At 38.3% G+C, this 23,319-nt stretch overlaps 3 protein-coding genes across 4 annotated transcripts in view; 1 reads left to right on the forward strand and 2 right to left on the reverse strand.

The window, feature by feature from the left end:
• LOC127360691 (butyrophilin subfamily 3 member A3-like) overlaps nucleotides 1-17,466 on the forward strand; it is a 47,229-nt gene extending 29,763 nt beyond the window's left edge. Inside the window, exons 1-6 of one of the 2 annotated variants that reach the window (XM_051395145.1) lie at nucleotides 11,087-11,202; nucleotides 11,575-11,692; nucleotides 13,298-13,639; nucleotides 13,785-14,048; nucleotides 14,139-14,255; nucleotides 15,590-17,466. In XM_051395145.1, coding sequence (XP_051251105.1) covers nucleotides 11,581-11,692; nucleotides 13,298-13,639; nucleotides 13,785-14,048; nucleotides 14,139-14,255; nucleotides 15,590-16,881 — 2,127 coding nt within the window. In that variant the 5' untranslated portion in view covers nucleotides 11,087-11,202; nucleotides 11,575-11,580 and the 3' untranslated portion in view covers nucleotides 16,882-17,466. Of the gene's footprint in view, nucleotides 1-11,086; nucleotides 11,203-11,574; nucleotides 11,693-13,297; nucleotides 13,640-13,784; nucleotides 14,049-14,138; nucleotides 14,256-15,589 lie in introns of those variants that run through there. The other variant, XM_051395146.1, reaches the window with a different exon arrangement.
• LOC127360701 (low affinity immunoglobulin gamma Fc region receptor II-a-like) lies at nucleotides 6,488-9,996 on the reverse strand. Its single transcript, XM_051395172.1, has 11 exons — nucleotides 9,920-9,996; nucleotides 9,509-9,568; nucleotides 9,040-9,297; nucleotides 8,665-8,907; nucleotides 8,406-8,477; nucleotides 8,013-8,132; nucleotides 7,661-7,735; nucleotides 7,423-7,494; nucleotides 7,185-7,256; nucleotides 6,952-7,049; nucleotides 6,488-6,712 (listed from the first exon to the last, which is right to left on the reverse strand). The coding sequence occupies exons 1-11, from the start codon at nucleotides 9,948-9,950 to the stop codon at nucleotides 6,686-6,688; spliced, it is 1,128 nt and encodes a 375-aa protein (XP_051251132.1). The 5' UTR covers nucleotides 9,951-9,996; the 3' UTR covers nucleotides 6,488-6,685.
• Nucleotides 17,467-18,692: 1,226 nt separating the features above from the next.
• LOC127360690 (butyrophilin subfamily 2 member A2-like) lies at nucleotides 18,693-20,916 on the reverse strand. Its single transcript, XM_051395144.1, has 5 exons — nucleotides 20,834-20,916; nucleotides 20,252-20,359; nucleotides 19,418-19,759; nucleotides 18,910-19,191; nucleotides 18,693-18,808 (listed from the first exon to the last, which is right to left on the reverse strand). Exons 2-5 carry the CDS (start codon nucleotides 20,343-20,345, stop codon nucleotides 18,693-18,695), a joined length of 834 nt encoding a protein of 277 aa, XP_051251104.1. The 5' UTR covers nucleotides 20,346-20,359; nucleotides 20,834-20,916.
• Nucleotides 20,917-23,319: the final 2,403 nt, after the last annotated feature.

Here is a 23,319-nt window from a genome sequence, read left to right on the forward strand (position 1 = left end):
AAAAAGTCATGGCTTTTCAAGCTGTTGAACCTATGTCAAGTGTGTTAAAGAGAGTCCAAGTTTTAAGATCCACAAACACAACATGGAGGTTGAAATAAATAAATTACATTAAGATAATGAACATCTATTCACTGATATAATATTTGTAGGAGTAGATTTTTAGAATTTCTTTGAATTAGGTACATTTCTCTAGAAGCAAATTAATTTGTATTAATGCCTACATACCTGCTGTATTCTTCTCGTGTTTCAGTTGCAATGTCACACCTTTAATCAAAAAATATAGTAAATTTAAATATATTAGTCAGTATTAAAGTATCCTGTCTGTAAGGATACACAGCACTGCTTGTGAACAGACATTGCTTTGGTCTCTCAACCAGAAAATGGCGATGAGCACTGAATTGCTAATCAGACCTGTATGCACAAACATTCATTATTTTTTTAATTGTCTGTGCTTGTTATATATATATGAGTTATTTGTCCCCTGTAACAGTTAGAGCAGCTCAGATAAAAACCACGCGAGGAACCCACAGTCAGAAAAAGGCAGATGGGCCCCTCAGTTCACTTGTGGTGGCTGCTGTTAGTAGCCAGCATGACACTACCACACCACAATGCATGCGTTAGATTGATTTTTCTCATGGCACCAAGTGAGTGCACGCTCAGTATTTTATAAATGAACAATGAGGTCAGATTAGGAATCAGAAGACTCACATACTATAGAAAAGTTGGACCCTTAATATTTCTTTTCTCACAGATACATGGTTTGTCGGTTCTTGTGTGTCTTGCAGGTTGCAGAGAGAAAAGACACCTGACCGAAAAAGGGAGAACGCATACTTTCTCTCTAAACCCAACTGCATGCATGTAAATGAATGCAGTTAAGGAGTTATATTCATGACAAAAGACAATGATTTCTGTGTTTATGAGAAATATATTGAGCAACAGTTTATGCTCATTTGTAAAGATAGTAAATGTGTTGATTATTATTTAATGAAATTTATGACTTGTATGAAGTGGAAATGACCTAAACAGCCATGATCATCATCATCCTCATTATCATCTGAGAGCGAGAGCTTCAGCTAGTTCACAGCATCACTGTCGGCGCTGTTTACAATAACCGAGCTGCTGCTGATGAGGTTAAGTGAAGTAAGAGGGATCAAAATGCAGTTGTGACAATGGACATTGTGTAGAGTGTATAAATAATACAAGCTGACAATAAACTTTTAATGAAACTTTTTTAATAAACGTTATGTTACTACAATAAGACACTGGAGTTCTTGTTGTAAAATAACTGTTGAAATAACTGAAAAACATAAATACATCTAAGTAATATACAACTCAAGCCTGAATACTAATTATCATTACAATACAGCAAAAAAATAAAAAATACTTCCCTAATATACTGATATATAATATACTTACTATCACACACACACACACACACACACACACACACACACACACACACACAGAGTGAAAGAAGTAGCCTTTCCTTGATGCTATCATGTTTCTTTCAGCCAGAATTACCAGTAATAGCATTATGTTTGCTGATATCAGTGGTTAAAAGCCTTTTCTCTTATATCATTTATGAAAACTGTTTAAAAATGTGAGTATGCAGGTTTAGCAGCCAAACAGGTTCACGTTCGAACAGCGTGCAGGACCGTCTAACCTTTGTCTCTGTGGTTTTTGTCTGAGAGGCTCGAATTATCAACTGCATCTACCATCTCAATAAAACCCAGAATTAGATACACTGACACCACTCGAAGCAGGCCTCTGTGGTTTTTAACCTTTTCTGCAAGCATACCTGAGAAGAGCACTTCAACACGAGCCATTTATTTTTACAGCTTGAGCTATTTCATCTGATGAAAGACAAGCTAACAGTGTACTCTCCTTATCTATGTGGGCCATGGCTTATTTGTGTGTAACTGTGAGTTTCCCACAGTGAAGTAGTCCCACCAGCAGCAGCAGCAGAGCCACCATCACAATGGTGAACACAGTCCTTAAGAGGAGGAGAATAAACACAAAGTGGTCTGAGCAGAAGGAAGTTTCTCTGTGAAGTGCTGCAAAGACAACAGAAAGTGAAAAAGAAACCAATATTAGTGAAGTTTCCCCAGGAGGAGATGTTTGTCATTTGACCTTTGCAAATGAATTTCACTGTCAGTCATTCAGCTTTTCTCATTGTATTTGGAGCTACAACTGAATTACAGTTAGCTGAAAATGACTTCTTATTTAAAACAGGGATGCACAATATATAACGTTTTACCAGCTTTATGTTCCATGAAAGCATGTTTGTGAAGCTGTTTGGGTCTCACCTCTGACAGCCAGCCAGCTTCCTTTTGACTGTCCAACTCCTGAGATGTTACACATGTAGAGTCCCTCATGAGACAGGTAGACGTAGTGGATGGTCATGTTGCCTGTAGAGCTGCTCCCAATGAAGAGGCCATCCTTATAGAACACTGCCGGGAGGCTGGCGGACGACGTGTTGTTTCTGCAGCTCAGAACCACAGCATCTCCCTCCATCACAGGACGGATGGGACTCTCCAGGATCACAGGACCAGCTGCACAAAATGAATTTCATGATTGATGTCATGTAAAGGTTTAATTGACAAAAGATATTACTTTGGTGTTTGGATGATCTTGGCAGAAACGCTGTAAATGGACCTGTACTTGTATAGAGACTTTCTAGTCTTCCGACCACTCAAAGCGCTTTTACACTACGTGCCACATTCACCCTTTCACACACATTCACTCAGTGATGGCAAAGTCCATCGAGCAGAAACATACATATTCACACACCGATGCACGGCATTGGGAGCAATTTGGGGTTCAGTATCTTGCTCAAGGATACTTCTATACTATTAAGGAACGACCTATTTTTCAACAAAATAGTGGCAGCAACACATTATTGATATACTGATATTAAAGCTACATTATTATTTTTTTTAAATTGTAAAGTTGGAGGTCATAACTCACAATATGAGGTATTTTGGTCCCAAAAGTTTAGTTAAAGTAAAACAATCAAATGGTCTCAATATCATCAGTTGTGCATATGTGACAGTAATTTGCAGTAGAATTGACAAAAATATGTGTGTGATATCTGTGATATCACATCTTTAAATCACTATTACTTTTGAATTAGACCTCTATTGCAGACCTAAAATATGATCCAAATATAAAATCAAAATACCATCTTCCTTTTGTTCGGTCAAACTGTTGTTCATCACAGTCAGCCGGATCACTGGTGATTCTCCAGCTCCAGAGATACTGCACTTGTAGAGTCCTTCATCAGATTTGGACACATTGCGGATGACAATCTTCCCAGAGTAGCTGGTCCTAAATTGGAGTCCATCTTTATAGAAATCAGCTGTGTGGTCGAAAGAAGTCCCCTTCCTTCTACAGTGCAGAGTCACATTGTCTCCCTCTATCGCAGGGAGGACGGGACTCTCCAGGATCACAGAACCCACTGAAACATATTTTTTTACACATTGTACAGTACATTCCATAGACATATCTGATCAGAGATCAAGTTTCTATATTGGGGATTCTTGATCAATTGCTGTAAGTATCACTTATTAAAAAAAAGCTTCAATACGCTTCTGGGCCCAACAAAAATATTACATTTTAACACACCACTGACAGAGAGTTGACCTAAGTAACTTCATGAGACACAAACCGGATTTAGTTGATATATACATATATATACATAACATGGAATTTGTTATGTACAGTAAATCTACCGGTGACAATGATGTTGATGGTGTTGCTTCGCTCTCCTCCTCCAGCTTCACACCAGTACTCTCCACTGTCTGTTTCAAAGGCATTGTAAAGGGTGCAGGTCACAGGCGAAGTCGCAGTGCCATTGGAACACGTTGGGATGAATCCTTCCGCGTTCCTCACCCCTCTCCATTTAGCTGAGCCATCATCGACGCCCTCGCACGTAAAACCGATGGACTCGTATTCAAAGAACTGCAGTCTGGTTGGAGCGATACGAAGAAAAGCTGCATCTAGAAAAAAATATCTGATGAACTATTACCTCTTACATTTTCACAATAAAAGACCGGAGTTCTTGTCAAGTCAAAAAATTGGGATGACACTTTATCATTTTCATACATATTGGCCAACAACTGTCTGAAAGTTTCCTGGAAATTAACTAATTGTAGTAATTCCCTTAGTTCAATTTAAACCCAGGTAAATATTAATAATTATGAATTAATTACTGGATTATGCTGACTAAAAGAATATCTTGGTTACTCTATAGAAATTCATTAGAATGAATGAAAAATAAAATAAAAAAACACACGCATTGAACACTGTCACACCCCGTAGTCACATAGGAATTATGGGGAAATTATGGGTTCCAATTTTCTAATTAAGTATTAAGTTTGCTTTTCTTCACAAAACCAAAACTTATGATTCACACATGATAAAATAGATGTTTGATTGGCGTGTGCTCAACAGTTATTTAGGTTTTAGCATTCATTAATTGGGATAGAAATGGTGTAGATAAACCTGACTTTAAATTTGGAACATAGAAGTAATCCATTATGTTTTATTGTCTATAGGTGAATCAATAACTATTTGCTACTTACCAGCTTTCTGAGCACAACTGTGGCAACAATGTTCAGCCAGCAGCAACAACACATTCAACACTGAAGGAACAGAGAGAAAGATTATACGTTCATTTGTCATATAATAACCAATACAAGGCAAAGAAGAAATTCAGATGCTTTTGGATGTTAATAAAAATTCTTAAATGGCTTCGCTTCTGAAGAAGCCGAAAACTTTCATATAATTTGCATCAATTTAATAATAAATTGACCGGAGAAAAACTTCCTTGTTTAATTAATCCGATGTGAATCCAGGCACTAAAATGAAAGTTAGTTTCAACTCAACAAAAGGGTTCTCAAGTTCATATACTCTGTGTACTTACTGCTTCCAAGTGTTGTTTCAAGTTTTTTTCAGTTATAATATTGAGTTCACCTTCCATCTAATATATATGAACAAAACGTCAGAAAAGCTACTTACACAGTCTGTTGCAGAGAGCTGTGACCTCCATGATGTCTTGCTGCTGACTGTCTTGAGCCTCACAGAACTACAGATAGATGATATGTGGGTCACAACCTCTTCCTGTGCCATTTAATTTGGTGGTGATGTATGCAGTTCCTCCCAAGAAGAACGGCAGCATCATCGTTTCAGCAAGTGCCCCATAGCAAGAGCTTTTCCTTCAACTGACAAAGCCCTAAGTAGCCGGCGTTGATGGATGGGTCAATAAAAGATTGGATGTTGGAAATTGGTCTTTTTGGGGTTTTTATAAGGATTATTTTGTGAATGGAAAGTAGGAAGAGAGAGAGAGAGAGGTGACCTGAGCAAAGGGATGTGGGTTGGAATCAAACCCAGGACAGACCCAGCAAAGACCTTTGTGCACATGGGGTGTGCGCTCCACCAGCAGAGCTCCCGGGGCTCACTTATAAGTAATTGTTACCACAGTTGTGTTATGATGTGTTAATGTGTTTTGGTGTGAAAGTATGCATGCTGTGTGTCAGGTGTGTGCACGTGTATGCAAGCCTGCTGGGATGAGGAGGTTAGTGTTGCACCAACTAATGACACCCTCTGGATGATATCCCACTAAGGAGCTAAAATGGCGGTGGTGCTGCATCTGTCATTTGGTTTCTTTGTTTTTATTAGATTATTTTTGTTATGTATTCCTAGTTTGTTAGTTAGTTCCAATTGTCAGCTCCAGCTATGGTAAAGCACATTGGGAATTAACTGTTGAATTTCAGCAATCTGTCTTTGTGGCTGCTTGGGATTTAGAGAGAATTATAGAGATTATAGAAGTCGACTTGTTTCTTTGTTTTTTTTGTTAGTAAAAATAATTCTATTCTTGTCTACTAAACATGCAGACTCTGTCTTGTATGTACTCTCCAGCACCCCTCCAGCTGGTGGCGCCCCAGGCAATGAAAGCAGCCCTGCTGCTGCATTAAAGTCAGGGGATAACTGTTGATTACGCCCTCCTTGTTTAAGAATCTATGCATGTGTTTTTGAGGTCTTTACCAAAAGTCAGAAGCAATTTTGTGGCAATATGATGTAATTAGACTATCAAGATTTGAATATTATCTCATATAAGCATGTACAGAGGGGTGTATATATGTACATATTTAGGTTTGTATTGTCAGTGAAAACTATGGCTGTAAACTCAGGTCAAACTGATGATAAGTCATTACCACAATTACTCTATTTAGAATTAGCTGCTGCAGCTTTACTGAAGCAGGGCGGTTTAACGGTTTGACCTTCATAAACTGACACCTTTTATTAATAGACACTGATGCGTGTTGGCTGAAACTCTCAGATGAAGACTTGTTATGATGATAACACCCTCAGTCTATTTTGAAATGCTTTATATAGCCATTTATTGTTGATACTTGTTTCACATTCTGCTATCAACCTACTCACCAAAGGCCAGATTAGACATGTTGTAATGAAGAGCAACAATATATTATCACACAGCTGAGCAAATACTTTATTTATTCATTTGATTTATTGCTAAACAACATTGTCACTACGTTTCTGTTTCACAAATAATGACTGAGACAACAAGACAGATACAAATAAGGTGATATTAAGTGATTTCAAAAGTTATTTTAAGCACAGTTTTTTGAAAAGTCTGTCAGTTACTGCAACAACAACATCTCCCTCAGTAAGGCGTTTCCTCCTCTGTGATCTGTAAGACAGAAATAAATAAATAGATGGAATATGTTGATAAAATGCAAGAGACACTATTTTAAGGAGAAGCTATACCCAGAGCAGCATTGTACAATACTACGTCACAGCTGGTCACATGTACAACAGTTTTGAGTGATTTTTTAATCTTCCACTAAGTTTTCTAAGGATCTCATGAAAATATTACGTCACATTTTGAAAAATAAAAATATGCAAGGCCAGTGTTATTCTCAGAACTACCTCAGGGATGGAAGCATACTGGGGATCTGGATCTGTGAAAGGTGGGTCTGTAGCCTCTGAGGGAGATGCTGACGCTGTGAAGCTAGACACTGCAGATTCTGGAAATATGGAAACAAATGGATGTAATTCAAGTTTAAAGATAACTGAAAAGAAAAAAAAATGTTGGTAATGCTTAAATTAAAAATGAATCAAATCCACTTAATAATTTAAAATCATTAAAACAAGATAGTAACCTTCTTGTGGAGCTTCTGAAGTGTCATCGGTGGTAAAGGAGGTGTGAAAAGATTGAGGTGGTTCATCCTGATCTGAAAAAGACACAGTAAGACAGGCAAATCAACATCCACAGCATACCATTATACTGCAGCATGTTAAAGCTAGATATAAACGCAGGTTGGGTTTGATCTCATTTCAGAATGCTTCTTTGGCCCTGTGGTGGAATGCAGACTGAAGGCATTGAGGGGGCCATCTTACCTTTTTCTGTCGGTGGTTTTGTGCTGCGGTTTGTGTGAAGACAGAGGCTCAAATTATCAGCGTCTGCAGCGTCTAAAACGAAACACCATGTATGACATACTTAGACGATGTGAATTTGTGCACAAGGGGTTCTCAAACATTTCTGGTAAGAGCCTTAAAGTAACTTCTATCTGGCTGCAATTGGTGTTACTGGTTTGAATGCAGACAAATTAGTATTTTAGCAAGTGCATTGAATTACCTTCCTTTTTCTTGTGTTTTTTGACGACAGCATACATGTCCTTAATTGGATCGTTTATCTTTGCCTCTAGTAAGACTGAAACAAAGAAACATGTTTATCATCATATTTATCATCTTGCAGGCTATGTTAGCAGAATACTTCTGTAGAATAATTTAAACTTAATTTTTAAGAGAGCTAAGTAGGCAGACATATGAACACAGGTACACCTATCAGTAATAACATTCTGACCACCTGTCAACTTTTAGGACAATAGGTTCACTTGCTGCCTGATATATCCCACCCACCAACTGTCTGCAACATCATCACTTACTTTGAGGGATAACTTTGTTTGTATCATGTATAATTTCAGTACCTAGCTGTTTCTTCCAGTAAAGTAATCCGATCACCAGCAGCTGCAGAACCAATACGACAGCGATGACGACCCACAGCATTACGTAGTAAAGGTGGGAAAAATGTATCCCTTTGTCGGATGCTGGAAAGATGAAAGACTGAGACAGGGTGCAACAAAACATTTGAAAACATCACCTTGGACTCTAACATCAAATGATGAATCCATTAATTGAGAAAGAAATCTGCAGATGAATAAATAATAAATTGTTAGCTTCAGCCCGAGTTTGTGCAACATGTTGTTCAACCACAACTAAAGAAAAAAATACTTTTTGGTTTAGGCTCCGTGCTCTGACTGCTCGTCTTCTACTGAACTATATCATAATCAATGGCCTCCCAATGCTTACTGTTACCTTACCTGTTCTGTCTGCAGGTTCTGCAATCGGGTCCCCATTTTCATTCACTGAGCTGTTATACTCTGGGATCTTCACTAGGATTTAAAATGAAAGTCTGTGAGTTCAGTGTTTTGCTCAATGATCACATCACAACCTGAACACCATAAAACCATTTTATTCCATTCCATAGTTCCATTTTTTATATCTGCTTATCTCCAGCATGCACTAAATGCTAAAAACAATGTAATGTAAAGGTTAAGGTGTATTCTCTATTACATTTACCTCTGACAGTCAGCCGGCTCTCTGGTGATTCTCCAAATCCAGACATGCTACACTTGTAGAGTCCTTCATCAGACTTGGAAACACTGTGGATGATCATGTGTTCTGTGGAACTGGTCTGAATGTGGAGTCCATCTTTATAGAAATATGCTGTGAGATTGGAGGAAGTTTTCACTCTACAGCTCAGACTGACAGCATCTCCCTCCATCACTGGAAGGACAGGACTCTCCAAGATCACAGAACCAGCTGAATAACATTACAAAGTGTTCAGAAGCAGAAATGCATTGAACAGTATACTTTAGGAAGGCAGAATGAGGGACTTTAACATTTCTGTCATTGACATATTGTGGTTTTACAGATAAAATACAATCTACATACCAGTGACAGTGATGTTGACAGTGTTGCTCCTCTCTCCTCCTCCGCCTTCACACCAGTATTCTCCACTGTCTGATGTAAAGGCATAGTCAATGGTGCACTTCACTGTTGACGTCAGTGTGCCATTTGAACATTTTGGAACAAATTCCTTGAAGTTCCTCACTTTCCATCCAGCTGGGCCATTAAACCCCTCACAGGTAAACTGGACAGACTCGTATTCAAAGAGCTGCAGTCTGGTTGGAACAATACGAACATATCCATCTGATACGGAGAGACAGAACAAGAGTTGGAAAACCACTGAGCTTTGGTAACAAAGTGTATGGACATATGAACAGTGAGTTCACTGGTGCTCTAAATAATTGAAAATAATTTCCATGATAGATTTCAATGGTATCACTGTGTTAGGGTTTGATAAAGCTGGCTTGAGCATTAGCGTTAAGGTTTTAGTGACACTTAATGAACTGCTACTTACCAGATGTCTGAGGATAACTTTTCAGAGCATGTGCAACCAGCAGCATCAAAATGTTCATCACTGGAGAGACAAAAAACAAATTTGTATTATCACATCTTGCACAGAGTCATGATAAACACATCATTTCATCTTTAAATCCCTTATTGGACATTCACAATATATAATGTATATGCTTCACTAAACCACAGGACCACATAAAACTCACTGATAGCACTCTGTTATGCTTCAAGTCTTCGATCAGCATTTGTGCACCAAAAACATGGAATTACCAAAACACATTCTCAAGATCAACACTCTCATTGCCCTCTTTCTCTACCCCATAAATGCTGTCATCATTTGGATTTTTATTTTGTTTACTGTATTCATACAGAGTAATAAGACATGGGTGAAAAAGACAAAATTAGTACTCACACAGTCTGATGCAGAGAGCTGTAACCTCCATCGTGCCTCGCTGCTGACTGTCTGTGCGTCAGACTGAATCAAAGCTAAATACAGTACAGTGTAGCTGAGAACTTCCTCTTCCTGTGTAGTTCATTGCAGGTGTTAGCTGCAGTGTTACAAACACTTCTGTTAGATAGATGCACTCTAGAACAATAAATAATCTTTGATTTGGGCACAAAAAAGTAGCACTTGGAAACAAAAACCGCATCAGCAACATGGCACAGGAAGCAAGATACAGGAAATCTGGGTTGTCTATAGCCCCGCTACAGCCATGCTGGTCTTTTTAGGCGGCTTGGGCACAGCTGTCTTTGAGCTAAATGCTAACTTTAATATGCTAACATATTCACAGTGACAATGGTAACATGCTGAAGTTTAGCAGGCATAATGCCTATATGAGGTTGATGGGGATGGCAGTTAATTGTGCAGGCATCTGGGTGTGAAACATTGGAGAAACCAAAAGAAACCAAAGTTTTGCTCATCAGATCGTCGGTGAGCGAAGGGAAAAGAGCTAGTCTAAGTTGCATAGGTCAAGAAGAGTCAAGTATCTTCCTATTGGAAATTTGTCTGACGTTGATGGTGTGAACATGGATAAGGTCTATTCTGCCCCCTGCAGTCCTGTCCTCTACAGTACAGTATCTTATGCCTATTAACCAAAACAATGAAGAAACGGTTGTCATGGCTGCTGTTTCATTAGCTTCAGGTCTTATTATGTGTAGTGTCTTATAATGGTGGTTATCAGTTACCTGGCAATAGGATCAAAGGTCAGACACTTTTTATACATTTTATATATAACACATTAACAAAGACACTGAAAGCAAATTTCAGGGGAACTAAAGTCTACAGCACATACATTCACACATGCATTATAGTAAATCAATGCTCACTTCATTTAGCAGCTTGAAAAGTTTTTTTAAACTGTGGAGCAATAAGTTATTCTTTGTTAACCACAAAAAATATATATATTCAATATATATATATATATTATATCAATATATATATATATATATATTCAAAAAAGTATAATTTAAGGGGTTCCCTGAATAGTTGTAAGTCTGGGTATAAGGACAACAAAAAACACAAAACTATTAATACTGACGTGCCCCAACTTTTTTTTTACAGCGGCTCATACAGACGTGAATCTAATAGGCTGAACATGTGGACTGCAGGAGATAAGACAGAGCAGGCAGGCACAGTGCGCTTGATTCATGGACTTTGACCTCCTGCAGCTCACTGGCTGAGAAAGCATTCAAAAGGTAAGAATCGCTTCCAAACGTTCACATTTTTAAACTTTTCCTGCTGTGATTTGACTTTTAATTTAGGAATGATTTTTTTATTTTATATATTTTATATTTATAAATGTTACTTTTTTGGAATGAAAGCATGTTTGCCGCCACTTATGGTCCTCTATTGAACTCTATGACTCATATTTTACCCCTGCCTGAGCAGGCTGACTTGCAAAAATTGTTAAAAAAACTAATTTAGATTATTTTAAGTGTTTTAAGGCAATGTGGGAAGGACCTGAATTTCTGTTGTTTTAAGAGACCAATATGTTGGAGAATGTTTAAAAAAAAACGCACACAAGATCCATTATAGGGATTTATTCTGTGCTTTATTTTGATTTTCAGCCCTGCATGATGTCTTGCCAGGCAGCCAGACTGACGTGCAAATCTGAACTCAGTGTTTTCAGCATTTTGATTTTCCATCAAGCTGTTGCCTTCCTTCTCCTAGCACACTCTCATGGAGGTAATGTATACATACGATGATAAAAGATCATTACTGTATAATGTACTATGTTATAAAACCTTACAAATACTAGGGTGAACAAAACACTAGAAACCCCTCCTAATACCCCAGTACATTTTAATGAACACCTCCGTGAAAGTGAACATTGCATCCGATTGCATTAGATCCTACAGGTATGCCAAATAAAGTGGTCAGAGTGTATGTAAAAATGATAACTATAAATGTTTTTAAAAAAACCATTACAAATGCTCAATCGGAGCAAATGATCATATCTGAGGTCATTTGGATTTTAATGGATACTAACACTGTCTTTTGAAATTAAATGGAATACGGCCAATTTGCAAACTATACAGAAAACCAGATTCTTATTCTTTGTATTTTTGACAAATACTAAATGTTAACGGTTAACTACAAATCTGTCTGTTTTATATTATTGTTTAGTTAACACTATGGAATCTCCCCTAAATAACTTCTGTTGGCAATGATATTTCTTATCAGGGGTTTACTTTTACAAACTTGTTTTCAATTTTCCATTAGGGTTTTTATGGATACTAACATTGCCTTTAGACTTTGTAGGGTCAGTGCCTATCAGATCACATACTGCTTCCCACTAAACTAAAGATTTACTCTTGTGCTGAGCAGTGTCCCATGCTCTGTGTAACAACTGTTGCACAATATTTCTGTGTCACAGACATTTATCAAAGGCACAGCGGCCTTGAATGCAAAAATACTCTCACCTGTGGCAGTGGGGGTGCCACTCTCTCACTGTGCAGATAAGTGCAGTGGTCAAACTGAAAGTGAAAATGTCTCTTTTGTTTATGACTGATAGCGTTGGTTGACTTCGGCGAGGTAGATAACTTATTGACCTAGATAACGTCTGGGTTGTATTTTTGTGTTGAGGGCAGTACAGACCCAAGTGTATCATTAACTTGCTTCTGTGTGTTGCTGTGCACAATTTATTGAAATGATTACGTGTTGCTGGTGTACTTTTGTACAGTGCATGCATTAATTATTTTTTGGAAACAATTTGATTGGATTGAGATGTATTTTTAGCCATGCTACCAGCAATGGGATGCAATGTCAGACAGAAATCCAGACTGAAATATCTAAAAACAGCTATGGGATTGATTACATTTGGTACAGATACTCACAATGTCCAGGATGAAGGAAGGATGGATGAATCCTGTTGATTTTGGTGATCCCCTGACCTTTCTTCTAGTGTGGCCCAGTCGGTCAGAGTTTTCACTTATCCTGTGAATTATCTTTAAATTTATCTGGGTGTTCACCACCATCAGGTAAAAATACAAATTCTTCCCATACAAAACTAATGAGATTCCCATCTGAGGCTGTTAGCATTTAGCCCAAGGCGCATTGTAGACAGTGTGTCTTCTTCTTTCTTCTATTCTTGTTCTGTCTTTCTTCACCCAAGAAAAAGATCATGTTTTAAACAGATGCTTGGAAAAAGAAGCAGCTTTAACTTGTGCTTCAAATTCCATTTCCAATCAAATTCTCTCGGAAATCTTTGGTGGGCCTGTTGTCTTTAAGTGTAGTCAAGTTAGTCAAGTTAGTCAAGTTTAGTCAAATCAAAAAGTTTCTCTTCCCCAGGTCAGTCTCAGGAGATTGGTCGACCTCAGCCAATAGTGGCAATGGTGGGGGATGACATCACTTTGCCATGCCATGTGAAACCTGACAGGGACACAGTTGAGATGTTACTGGAGTGGTCGAGACCTGATATTGACCCCAGATTTGTCCATTTGAGGCGGTCTGGGAAAGACCATCTAGTTGATCAAAATCCATCCTACAAGGGAAGAACATCAGTGTCCATCGACAGGCTGAAACAGGGAGACAGTTCACTGAATCTCTCCAAAGTGAAACTCTCTGATGAAGGAACATACAGATGCTTCATGCCAGCATTAAATTTAGACTCTAGTATTCAGCTTCTTGTTGGTAAGTGAACATTAAAGCATGTTTTTTAGAAATATGTTTCATCATTTTTAGGAGATTAATAGTATAAAACACATTTGCACATTGCATGGATAACTGTATAATAAACTGCTGATTATCGAATGGCTTTGCTCTTGCTTGCTATTAGACGTTGAAATTGGCATAACCATTGTCAGCAGTGGAGTGCTAGAATGTAAGTCTAAAGGCTGGTATCCAGAGCCTGAGGTGGTCTGGCTGGTCGGTGAGGGAAACCTCCTCTCTGCTGGACCTACAGAGACAGTCAGAGGTCCTGATGACCTCTATACTGTCAACAGCAGAGTGACTGTGGAGAAGAGACACAGCAACAACTTCACCTGTAGAGTCCAACAGAAGGACATCAACCAGACCAGAGAGACACACATCTATGTTGCAGGTTGATACTTGATTTATGTATAATATACAAACTCATTGCTCCAAAAAGCTGATATTCAGTTTAAATGTTTTCTTTGTTTTATAATTTCAGATGATTTTATGGACTCATCTAGTTCATCTGCTCCTACCATCATTGGTTTGTTTGTTGGCATCATGTTCATTCTTGCAGTCCTCTTTGTTGTATGGAAATGGAGACAAAACAAAAGCAGTAAGTCAATATATAAGTCTGCTATTATAATACTTACTTACACATATTTACAACACAAATATTGGTATGTTGGTTAAAAATGCATTTGAATTGTACATATTGTACGATATATATGCATAGCAATCACCCTCCACTGGTTAAGGCAGCCTACTGCATTTGAATTTTGCTATTAGCTGACGTGTGGTGGCAGCTTTCATCACCAACCCACCCCACCAACATCTCAACTCTGCAGACTGTGGCCTGCTGCATAGCCGTTGGGCTCTTGTGTCACACGTGTGTGGACTAAGCTAGCAGAGTTTATGGGTTGAGTTATGTGTGTATCAATCAGTTCCAAGTTTAGCCCATTAAAGTTATTAAAATAAATCCAATATACTTGACAATTTAAATAATATTTTTTGCATCAAGAAGAAATTTATGCATTTGAGCTTATAATGCTTTGTGAGTAAAGACTATTGATGTAAAACAAAAGATCCGATACCCGATCAGTTAAGAAATGCCCTGCTCCGCACCAATACCGATTGTTGAGATCGAAATGACATCCCTAGTCAGAATAAACACATGGAGTTCATTTTTAATATTTAAAATCCTGCATTATTTACAATATGTTTACTAGCTTGCAGTCTTCCTCTCCCATGCCTTTACTGATGCTTTCCAGCATTACTTGGCATGTTACCGCCACCTGTTGATTGGTGGGATAGTGTGACACCACTGGCAGGTCCATGTATTGCGTCACCGTCATGTTCATGTTCCTATTGCATGTAAACAAGATCAACTAAACAGGGACAATCTTGTAGAAAAAAAACAGCTCAAGAGTGGCACACAGTGTTTTTTATTTATTTTGTCAGTTAATCCAGTATCCATTAATTAATGTATTTATTAATATCAGGATATTTTTGCAGTACCTCCAACCCCACAGACAATGCACAAGCCTTTTGCACTATTTATATTTAATTTCCACTTTAGTAGTTTAGTAGTTTTAGTTTAGTTTTTGTTTTTTAGTTTTAGTCAAGTTTAATTTTCTGCTTATATTTTGCACTCCATATCCTACTTGAACAACAAATAGTGTGTATACTTTAATGTATAGTTTTATATCTTCTAATATTAATACTACTAGTAATATTTTTATTGTGATATTCTTTGTTCTCTGTTTTTGCACTACTTTGCCCTATTGCTGCTGTGTCAACCTGAATTTCTCCTAAGGGAGATACATAATGGAATATCTTATCTTACTTTATCTTATCTTATCTTATCTTATCTTATCTTATCATAGATTGTTGTGCTGTTATCAGTTTTAAATCATCATCGTAAAAATGAAATACTGTTTGTGCACACAGAAATGGCAAGAAGAAGAGTGATGAAGAAGAACAAGACAGGAGGAGAAAATAACACTGATTCCTTAGGTGTAGAAACAGGGCTTTTATGTCAAAAAGAGGAGGAAACACAGCAAGACAAGCACAAAACTAACAATATTCTCACCCAAAGAAAGGGGAGCATGGAGAAACAATCAGATGCAGGGACAGGGTCTCAATGTGTGGGGGACATTGGAAAACAGCAACATGAGGTCCAGAAAGGTGAAGAGACAATAAAGGATTTGGACAACAGAGAGAAAGAGCCCAAATCGATGACAGAAGACATACAAAATCCAAATCCAGCAAAAAGAGAAAGACACCAAGATAAATCAGAGAATAATACAATAAATGGAGGAGAGGAAACAAAGTCTGTAAATTCTGAAACAGGTCCAGTTCAGATGGATGAAGAAGGACAACAACCGCAGCTCAGGACAGAAGGGGAAGCATCGACAGATCTTGGCAAGGAAGAGAATAAAGAGCAAACACAAACTACAAATAATGGACCAGCCAGTGAGGGTTCAACGGATGGAGGAATACAAGACAAGAATCCACCAGCAGGAGGAGGCACAAGTAATCATTTGAACAAAACAGAGAAAGAGGCTGAAACAATGAGTGGAAAAACAGAAGATCCAGCAGTAAGACACACTCCAGAAAATACAGAAGACCAAATACCACCTACAAATAACAAGCCAGCAGCCCAGAGTCTAACTGAAGCAGAGACACAACAGAAAGATCCCACAGGAGGAGGGACAGAGAATAGATTCAACCAGTCAGAAGGACAGACAGAGAGGAGCCTGAAAAATGGAGACACTCAATGTCAGGGAGGAGGACTCCTTCTGGAGAACAGTGACAGTGAAGATGGAGGGGTATGCACAGCAACCACACATCAGTCTCCAGTGGATGAATCAACAGATCAGCCCCAAGCTGAAAGAGTACAGAGTGATTTGCCAGCAGATCAGAGTCCGACTGAAGGAGAACGTCAGCGAAATGAGATTCCGATAGAGAGCCAAAAAAAAGCTGAGAAGGAGGTCAGTGTTGTGAGTAATGAAGCACATCCTCCAGGTACAAAAAACATGGAAGAACACAAACAGCCACAGAAAAATGAGGACGCGAGTAATGGAGAAGAAATATCAAATATTATAAATACTGAAACAGCAGCTCAGAGTCAGCAGACAGTCGGGGCTGGAGAAGAAGCAAAGGATAAGCTTGATAAAGTAAAACCTACAAATGATGAAGGAGAAGATCAGAGTGAAAACAGTGAAGGTTCTTCGACTTAATGATTGATGGTGGAGGGAAAAACCAGTAAAAGAGACAATGGACAAAGAGATGAACAACCTACAGAAAAAATAAGAAACAGATTCTAGACTAAAGGTTCAGAAAAACAAATCATAAAGAAAAGGTAGAGCAACTTAAAGTACAGCTTGAGGAGGGTGAGAGACAGAGAGGAAAATGAGCGGTAGCTTCAGTAAGAGACGATGGAGGAAGAGGAGATGGACCCTGAAACACAGAAAGCAGCAGAAAACACTACAGACTTCTACAGATTGATCTGCGAGTCCACAAAGACCTACAAGTGAAGACAGAGTGGACAGATCTGTGCTCATCTGTACACAGCAGGGAAAAAAAAGAAACATTATTTTTGAAAAGTAGTTGTTACTTTTTTATAATCTGGGATTTAGTAATGTTTAGTTGTCTGAGTAGCATTGTTTAAGTAAAGGTTTTTAGCTTAAGTCGGTTTAGTTTGTCAGCATATTAAATTTTTTGTATTTGTAATTGTATTTTTATTATCTGTTTTTTATATTCTATATTAGTATTAGTAAGGTTTTTTCCACCTACTTAAATAAATCCTCCTATAAATAAACCTAGAGACTCTGTGTGTCTAGCATTTTAAAAATGTCCATATAGTAGATACTGATTGGATGGTTACTTGAGAACAATCTTTAAGATATTGTTTTAATGAAGCTCTGTGAACCACTTTCTACTTAAGTTGTTTCTGGTTAACTCTGAATTTGTTGCTGCAGCAAAAACTACTTATGAATGACATTCAGTGATACATTATACTGAGAAGTTACAACATGGTGCCTGATTACTTCATGGTTATCTGACCTTAACTGACCTTTTCATTTGTATTGAAGTTCATTAATAACAAACCAGAGACAACAGGATTAGATAAAAAAGTGTTTAATAATAATATTCAGACCACATGTCATATACATTCATATTCATATAAATGCAAGTTAGCGAACTCTACTACTACTCATGTTTTACTGTAGTACACACATTTCCTATCTATGAACATTTAATTTATGAACAATCAAAAGTGACACAGTGATGCACTGTTCATGAACTGTAGAAACAGTTTGGAAGTATTCACACATGGAACTGGATACAGCAGGGAAAAGGTGTGGTCTTGATACTCTCTCGATAGAGACCATGTACAGGTTGGTGAAACCATATGTGGATTATTAACTATCATTACCACGTGGTGATCTTAGGTACCAGAGCTGAAGCTAGAACAGCATTGGCCAACACAATATTACATTCAATTGGAGATCAATTTAAATATACAGTTTCAATGAAACTGGTTGCATTCAGTCACTTCTTGGCCTTGAGAAAGCATTTTTTAAGCTGCCATATACAAACTGTATATTCTCTTCTGATTTGCTGAATTTCAGTCTCCGCTAGTCAGTGTTGTACATAAACTCTACTGATGGCTGCAAAAGCAGCTATGAGATCTTTAATAAATGTTAATAGAACCTATTGTCTAAAGAATTACAGCATGGAGTGTTTTTTTATTGGTGAAGTTTAACATAGATAGTGTTATCTCTGATGTCCTGGATAGATGTCCATGAATAACTCATAACTAATCAGACAAATAATCACATTGTATTTGTCAATATATGCCGAAACAGTCTGCTGTATTATTCAGTATTTCTGTGTCTGTATTTACCTTTAGGTTTTAGCCTTGTCTGCGTTTCATATGTTATTCCTGATACAGTCACTCTCTGTTCAGTGCCTGTATGCTAATAAAAGCCTCCTTGTGTAGGTTGCGACTGAGTGTAGAGGGTGTGATGTAACTGCAGTTCTAAATTCATTTACAGCGACGACAACGCCACACACAAAACCCCAAAAGATTAACTGAAAGGGAGATGGCCAAAGTAACAGCCAAACCAGTGACAGTAGCAGCACTGGAGTCGAACAATGTATCTGAAATGAAAAAGAAAAAAGATCAAATCTGAAATGTTTACAACATTTAACCTCACTGTATTGAAAACTGTGAACAAACCTTACATGTATAACACGTTTACCTTGAACATAGATGTGTGTCTCTCTGGTCTGGTTGATGTCCTTCTGTTGGACTCTACAGGTGAAGTTGTTGCTGTGTCTCTTCTCCACAGTCACTCTGCTGCTGACAGTATAGAGGTCATCAGGACCTCTGACTGTCTCTGTAGGTCCAGCAGAGAGGAGGTTTCCCTCACCGTCCAGCCAGACCACCTCAGGTTCTGGATACCAGCTGTTAGACTCACACTGTAGAACCACTCCTTTACCGACTTTGTCAATACCCACTATGAAATGTGAGGACACAGCACCTGATGATGGGAATGAGAAGAAATCTTACTCTTTCAGTAACTGTAATTCTTCCACAATGTTACAATTATTGGAACATTAAGTGAAATTTTGTGTGTAAATGTGTTTATTTAAATAAATGTAATTGTTACATTTTTTGTGACCAAGAAGAGCTACACCTTCCTAAAAAAAAAACATATGAATGAAAGTAAAGAAGGTAATATGGACAATTCAGATATCATCACTTACCAACAACAAGCTCAACAAAGGATTCTTTCTCCCATCCTGGAATGTAGCATCTATACTTTCCCTCATCAGATGGTTTCACTTCAGAGAGTTTTAATGAAATATCTCCGGACTTCAGTCTCTCGCTGCTGAGTGACGTTCTTCCCTTGTAGGATGGATGCAGCATACCCAACAGGTCCTGACCAGAATGCCTCACATGGACAAATCTGGGGTTCAGGTCACTTCTCGTCCATTCAAACGCCATGGTGACAGCATCCTTGCCAGGTTCTAGGAGGCACGGCAATATGACGTCATCGCCAACTGTTGTGACTACCGGCTGAAGTGGACCAATCAGCTGAGTCTGGCCTGTTTTACAAAATACACACAAAACTCATCATAAAAGAACAACAGCACTTAGGGAACTACATGAAACACAGTATAATCATAGTGCAATGATAAAAGTACAATAAAAAAAACAATATCAAGATATCATATATAGCATGACAGAGTAATAAATTGCAGTTTTCAACCATGCCAACAACCTATTTATGCAAATAAGAATAAAAGAGCGTGATAGCCTGTTTCAAACTCAGAATGTGGAGCATTAACATCAAGCAATGACTGGAATCAGCAGGGAAGAGTCGATTATTATACTATTTATATACAATATATATATACAATAGGTTTTGCTACAGATTTGCCTTAAAAAGAATAATGTAACCTAGAAACTCATTAAAAATGTGCAAACATATGTGTGTTTGTATGGTTGCCTATTAACGATGCCTCTCCAAGTCTTTATTCTGGGTACATGGCTCCTGACATCTCAGGATAGAAATGCTACAACACATGACTGTTTACCTTCTAAGACTCTACCTCCACAAGAGTCTGTTAGTAGAAGTAAAACCGCCACAGCACTGAAGACACCGTACTGAGTCGAGATCAGGTGAATCATGGTGGAGTTTAGATCTGAAAATGAACGCAAACCAGTAGTAAAAACTTATAGGCCATGGAGATCAAATGTAATAATAATGCATCTAACGTGATGGTGTTTGTGAAAAACAAACCATATTGCACATTTGGATAACTTAAGTACTGAGATTTATGGCATTATCAAACAACACTATCAGGTCTCTGAATAAGTAATTAGCATACATATTAAAAATGGTCAAAAGACTTCATAAACAATTAAGAATGGGCCTGTAATGGAAACTGTGTAAAACAGATACATAACTGTTTTTTCCATTATTGTTTTAAACACAAAACAATGTTGCTGAAACAATAAAATTATGTTCAAGCAATAAAAGACGAAAAGTAAAAGAAAGGTGGAAAGAACAGTAAAACAGTAATTCTAATAGTAAATACATTTTAATTCAAAGTTACCTTACAATTAGTCATTATAAATAAGAAATTAACTGAATTAATTCAGAAAAGCGGACATACCTGTTTCATGCAGCCAGCAGTATCCCTGTCACAGAATTATTATCTGATCCATGAACTCCAATAAAACTGCAGACTTTACCCTCTGTGGTAAATGACTGGCACATTTTCGTTTATATGTTAGGTCATTGTGCCGGATTTTTACATTCTAAATAGCAATGCTGTATTTTTAATATAATAAATGACATTATATTCATCATATCCAAATGATTTATTTATTTATGATGAAGGGGCAGAGTAGGAGTTGATATTGATATTGGATCAATAAGTGATAGGTTGTGTGTGTGTGTGTGTGTGTGTGTGTGAGAGAGAGAGAGAGAGAGAGAGAGAGAGAGAGAGAGAGAGAGAGAATGCTGCCGCCGTAGAAGACTACAGTCATATTCTTTTTTTAATTTAGCTGCATCCCCCTGTACAATTTCTACAGCTCTTTCTGTCTGTATCAGATGGTTTCTGCAGGGGCGCTGTATTGGCAGGCAAAAAATAGGTAAAAACTAATATAAAGTTATTAAACCATCATCAATCAGTATATATATTTCAAATATAATAATAAAATGAATGATCTCTGTTTTTACTTGTTTTTGGCAGTAAAAGTTAAATATCCTCATTGAGCAAAAAGTAAACATCCATATTGACCGACCACCCCCCTGTATCTGCAGGAAATGGTTTGGTCCTGCCTTAGCGCACTTATCAGTGATGGTGTTTATTGCAGTCAGTAGATGAGCCAGAACTACAGTGATCACAATGTTAACTAGTAAATCAAAATCTGGGTTTCAAAAAAGGAAAGAGAGAAAAGAGAGAGAGGAAAGTCAAAGGAAAGGATGTCAATCTGTAACCCAGTGTTTCACCAAGAAAGGAGCCTATAGTCTGTGAGTACTCTTAACCTGTTGGCTTAATGTCCATAAGGAAATAAGACAGCCAGCTACAGACTAGTGTCAGTCTACATTCAATCACCATTTAATCAGTTCAGGGAAACGTTTAGCAACATATTCATATTAAATCATTGTCCCTGCCCCTTTTAGCAGACTTAACAACAGATGAGTCAGCAGCACCCCAGTCCCCCCATCACTGTACCCCTCCCTGTCCCCCCATCACTGTACCCCTCCCTGTCCCCCCATCACTGTACCCCTCCCTGTCCCCCCATCACTGTACCCCTCCCTGTCCCCCCCAATCACTGTACCCCTCCCTGTCCCCCAATCACTGTACCCCTCCCTGTCCCCCCCATCACTGTCCCCTCATCACTGCACCCCTCCCTGTCCCCCCTTCCCCCCCATCACTGTACCCTCATCACTGCACCCTCCCTGTCCCCCCATCACTGTACTCCTCACTGTCCCCCCATCACTGTACCCTCCCTGTCCCCCCATCACTGTACCCCTCCCTGTCCCCCCATCACTGTACCCTCCCTGTCCCCCCATCACTGTACCCCTCCCTGTCCCCCCATCACTGTACTCCCTCCCTGTCCCCCCATCACTGTAGCCCTCCATGTCCCCCCATCACTGTACCCTTCCCTGTCTCCCCATCACTGTCCCCCTCCCTGTCCCAGTGAAGAAGCTGAGCAACGTTGTGTTCAATGACAGGCCAGTTAGCATCATTGCAGGGAGTCTGTGGGGATTTCTCTCTTGCTCTTTTTACCATTATTAAAAGAAAATGAAATATTTATTAATGACAGAAATTCAAACACATTAATAACAATTATTTTCTCACATAATGATTAATAATAATTCTTAATTAATTTCGTTGAGAGAATTTTCCATTTTGAAATTCTACAATAAAAATACATTGAGACGTATGGTTGCTTTTAGTCTTGCATCAAATAGTGAACTGCATACTGTATGCAGACCTGCATGCATGTACAAATCACCAGCAGTAAATATTGTGCTAGTACTAGTATTGAACTACAAGAAGCAAGACAGTTGCAAGCCTTTAATTAGAGTTATGTAAAGCTTTTGATGGGACAGTTAGGTCCTAGAGATGTGGTGACAACAGCTGCGCAGAGGGGGCCCACTTTGATTTTTTATCATGGGGCCCAAAATTCCTGGCGGCGCCCCTGGGTTTCTGAACATGGGTTAGTAGCAGCTAAATGTATTTTGGCAATGAGTATGTATGCATTTGCAAGAGCCCAGCTTTTCACTATCATAACTGAGCAATCGTCCCAGTCACTTAACATGTTAAATTTAATCCTTATTGTTCATTGAGGAAAGCTTGTTGGGGCTGTGCTTAATTAACACTGTGGGGGAAAAAATGACAATCTACATGAAAATACAAATAGTTTGTTTTTTGACTTTATTGTTGAAACCAAACAAATGTATCAGTGTGGCTTTAAACTTCAGTTACTTGATGTGACAGCAACACTTTGGTTGACCACAGCGAGTGCTTTTAAAGCTTCAGCAGCTCTGCTCTTATAGACTGCTTCTATACACGTGTGAACAGAACAAAGCGGTTTAACGCAGTGTAATAAAAAAATAGACACAATGACGAGATGATGAAGCTGA

This window comes from Dicentrarchus labrax, unplaced genomic scaffold (assembly GCF_905237075.1).
Source record: "Dicentrarchus labrax unplaced genomic scaffold, dlabrax2021, whole genome shotgun sequence".
Taxonomy (NCBI): Eukaryota; Metazoa; Chordata; class Actinopteri; family Moronidae; genus Dicentrarchus; species Dicentrarchus labrax.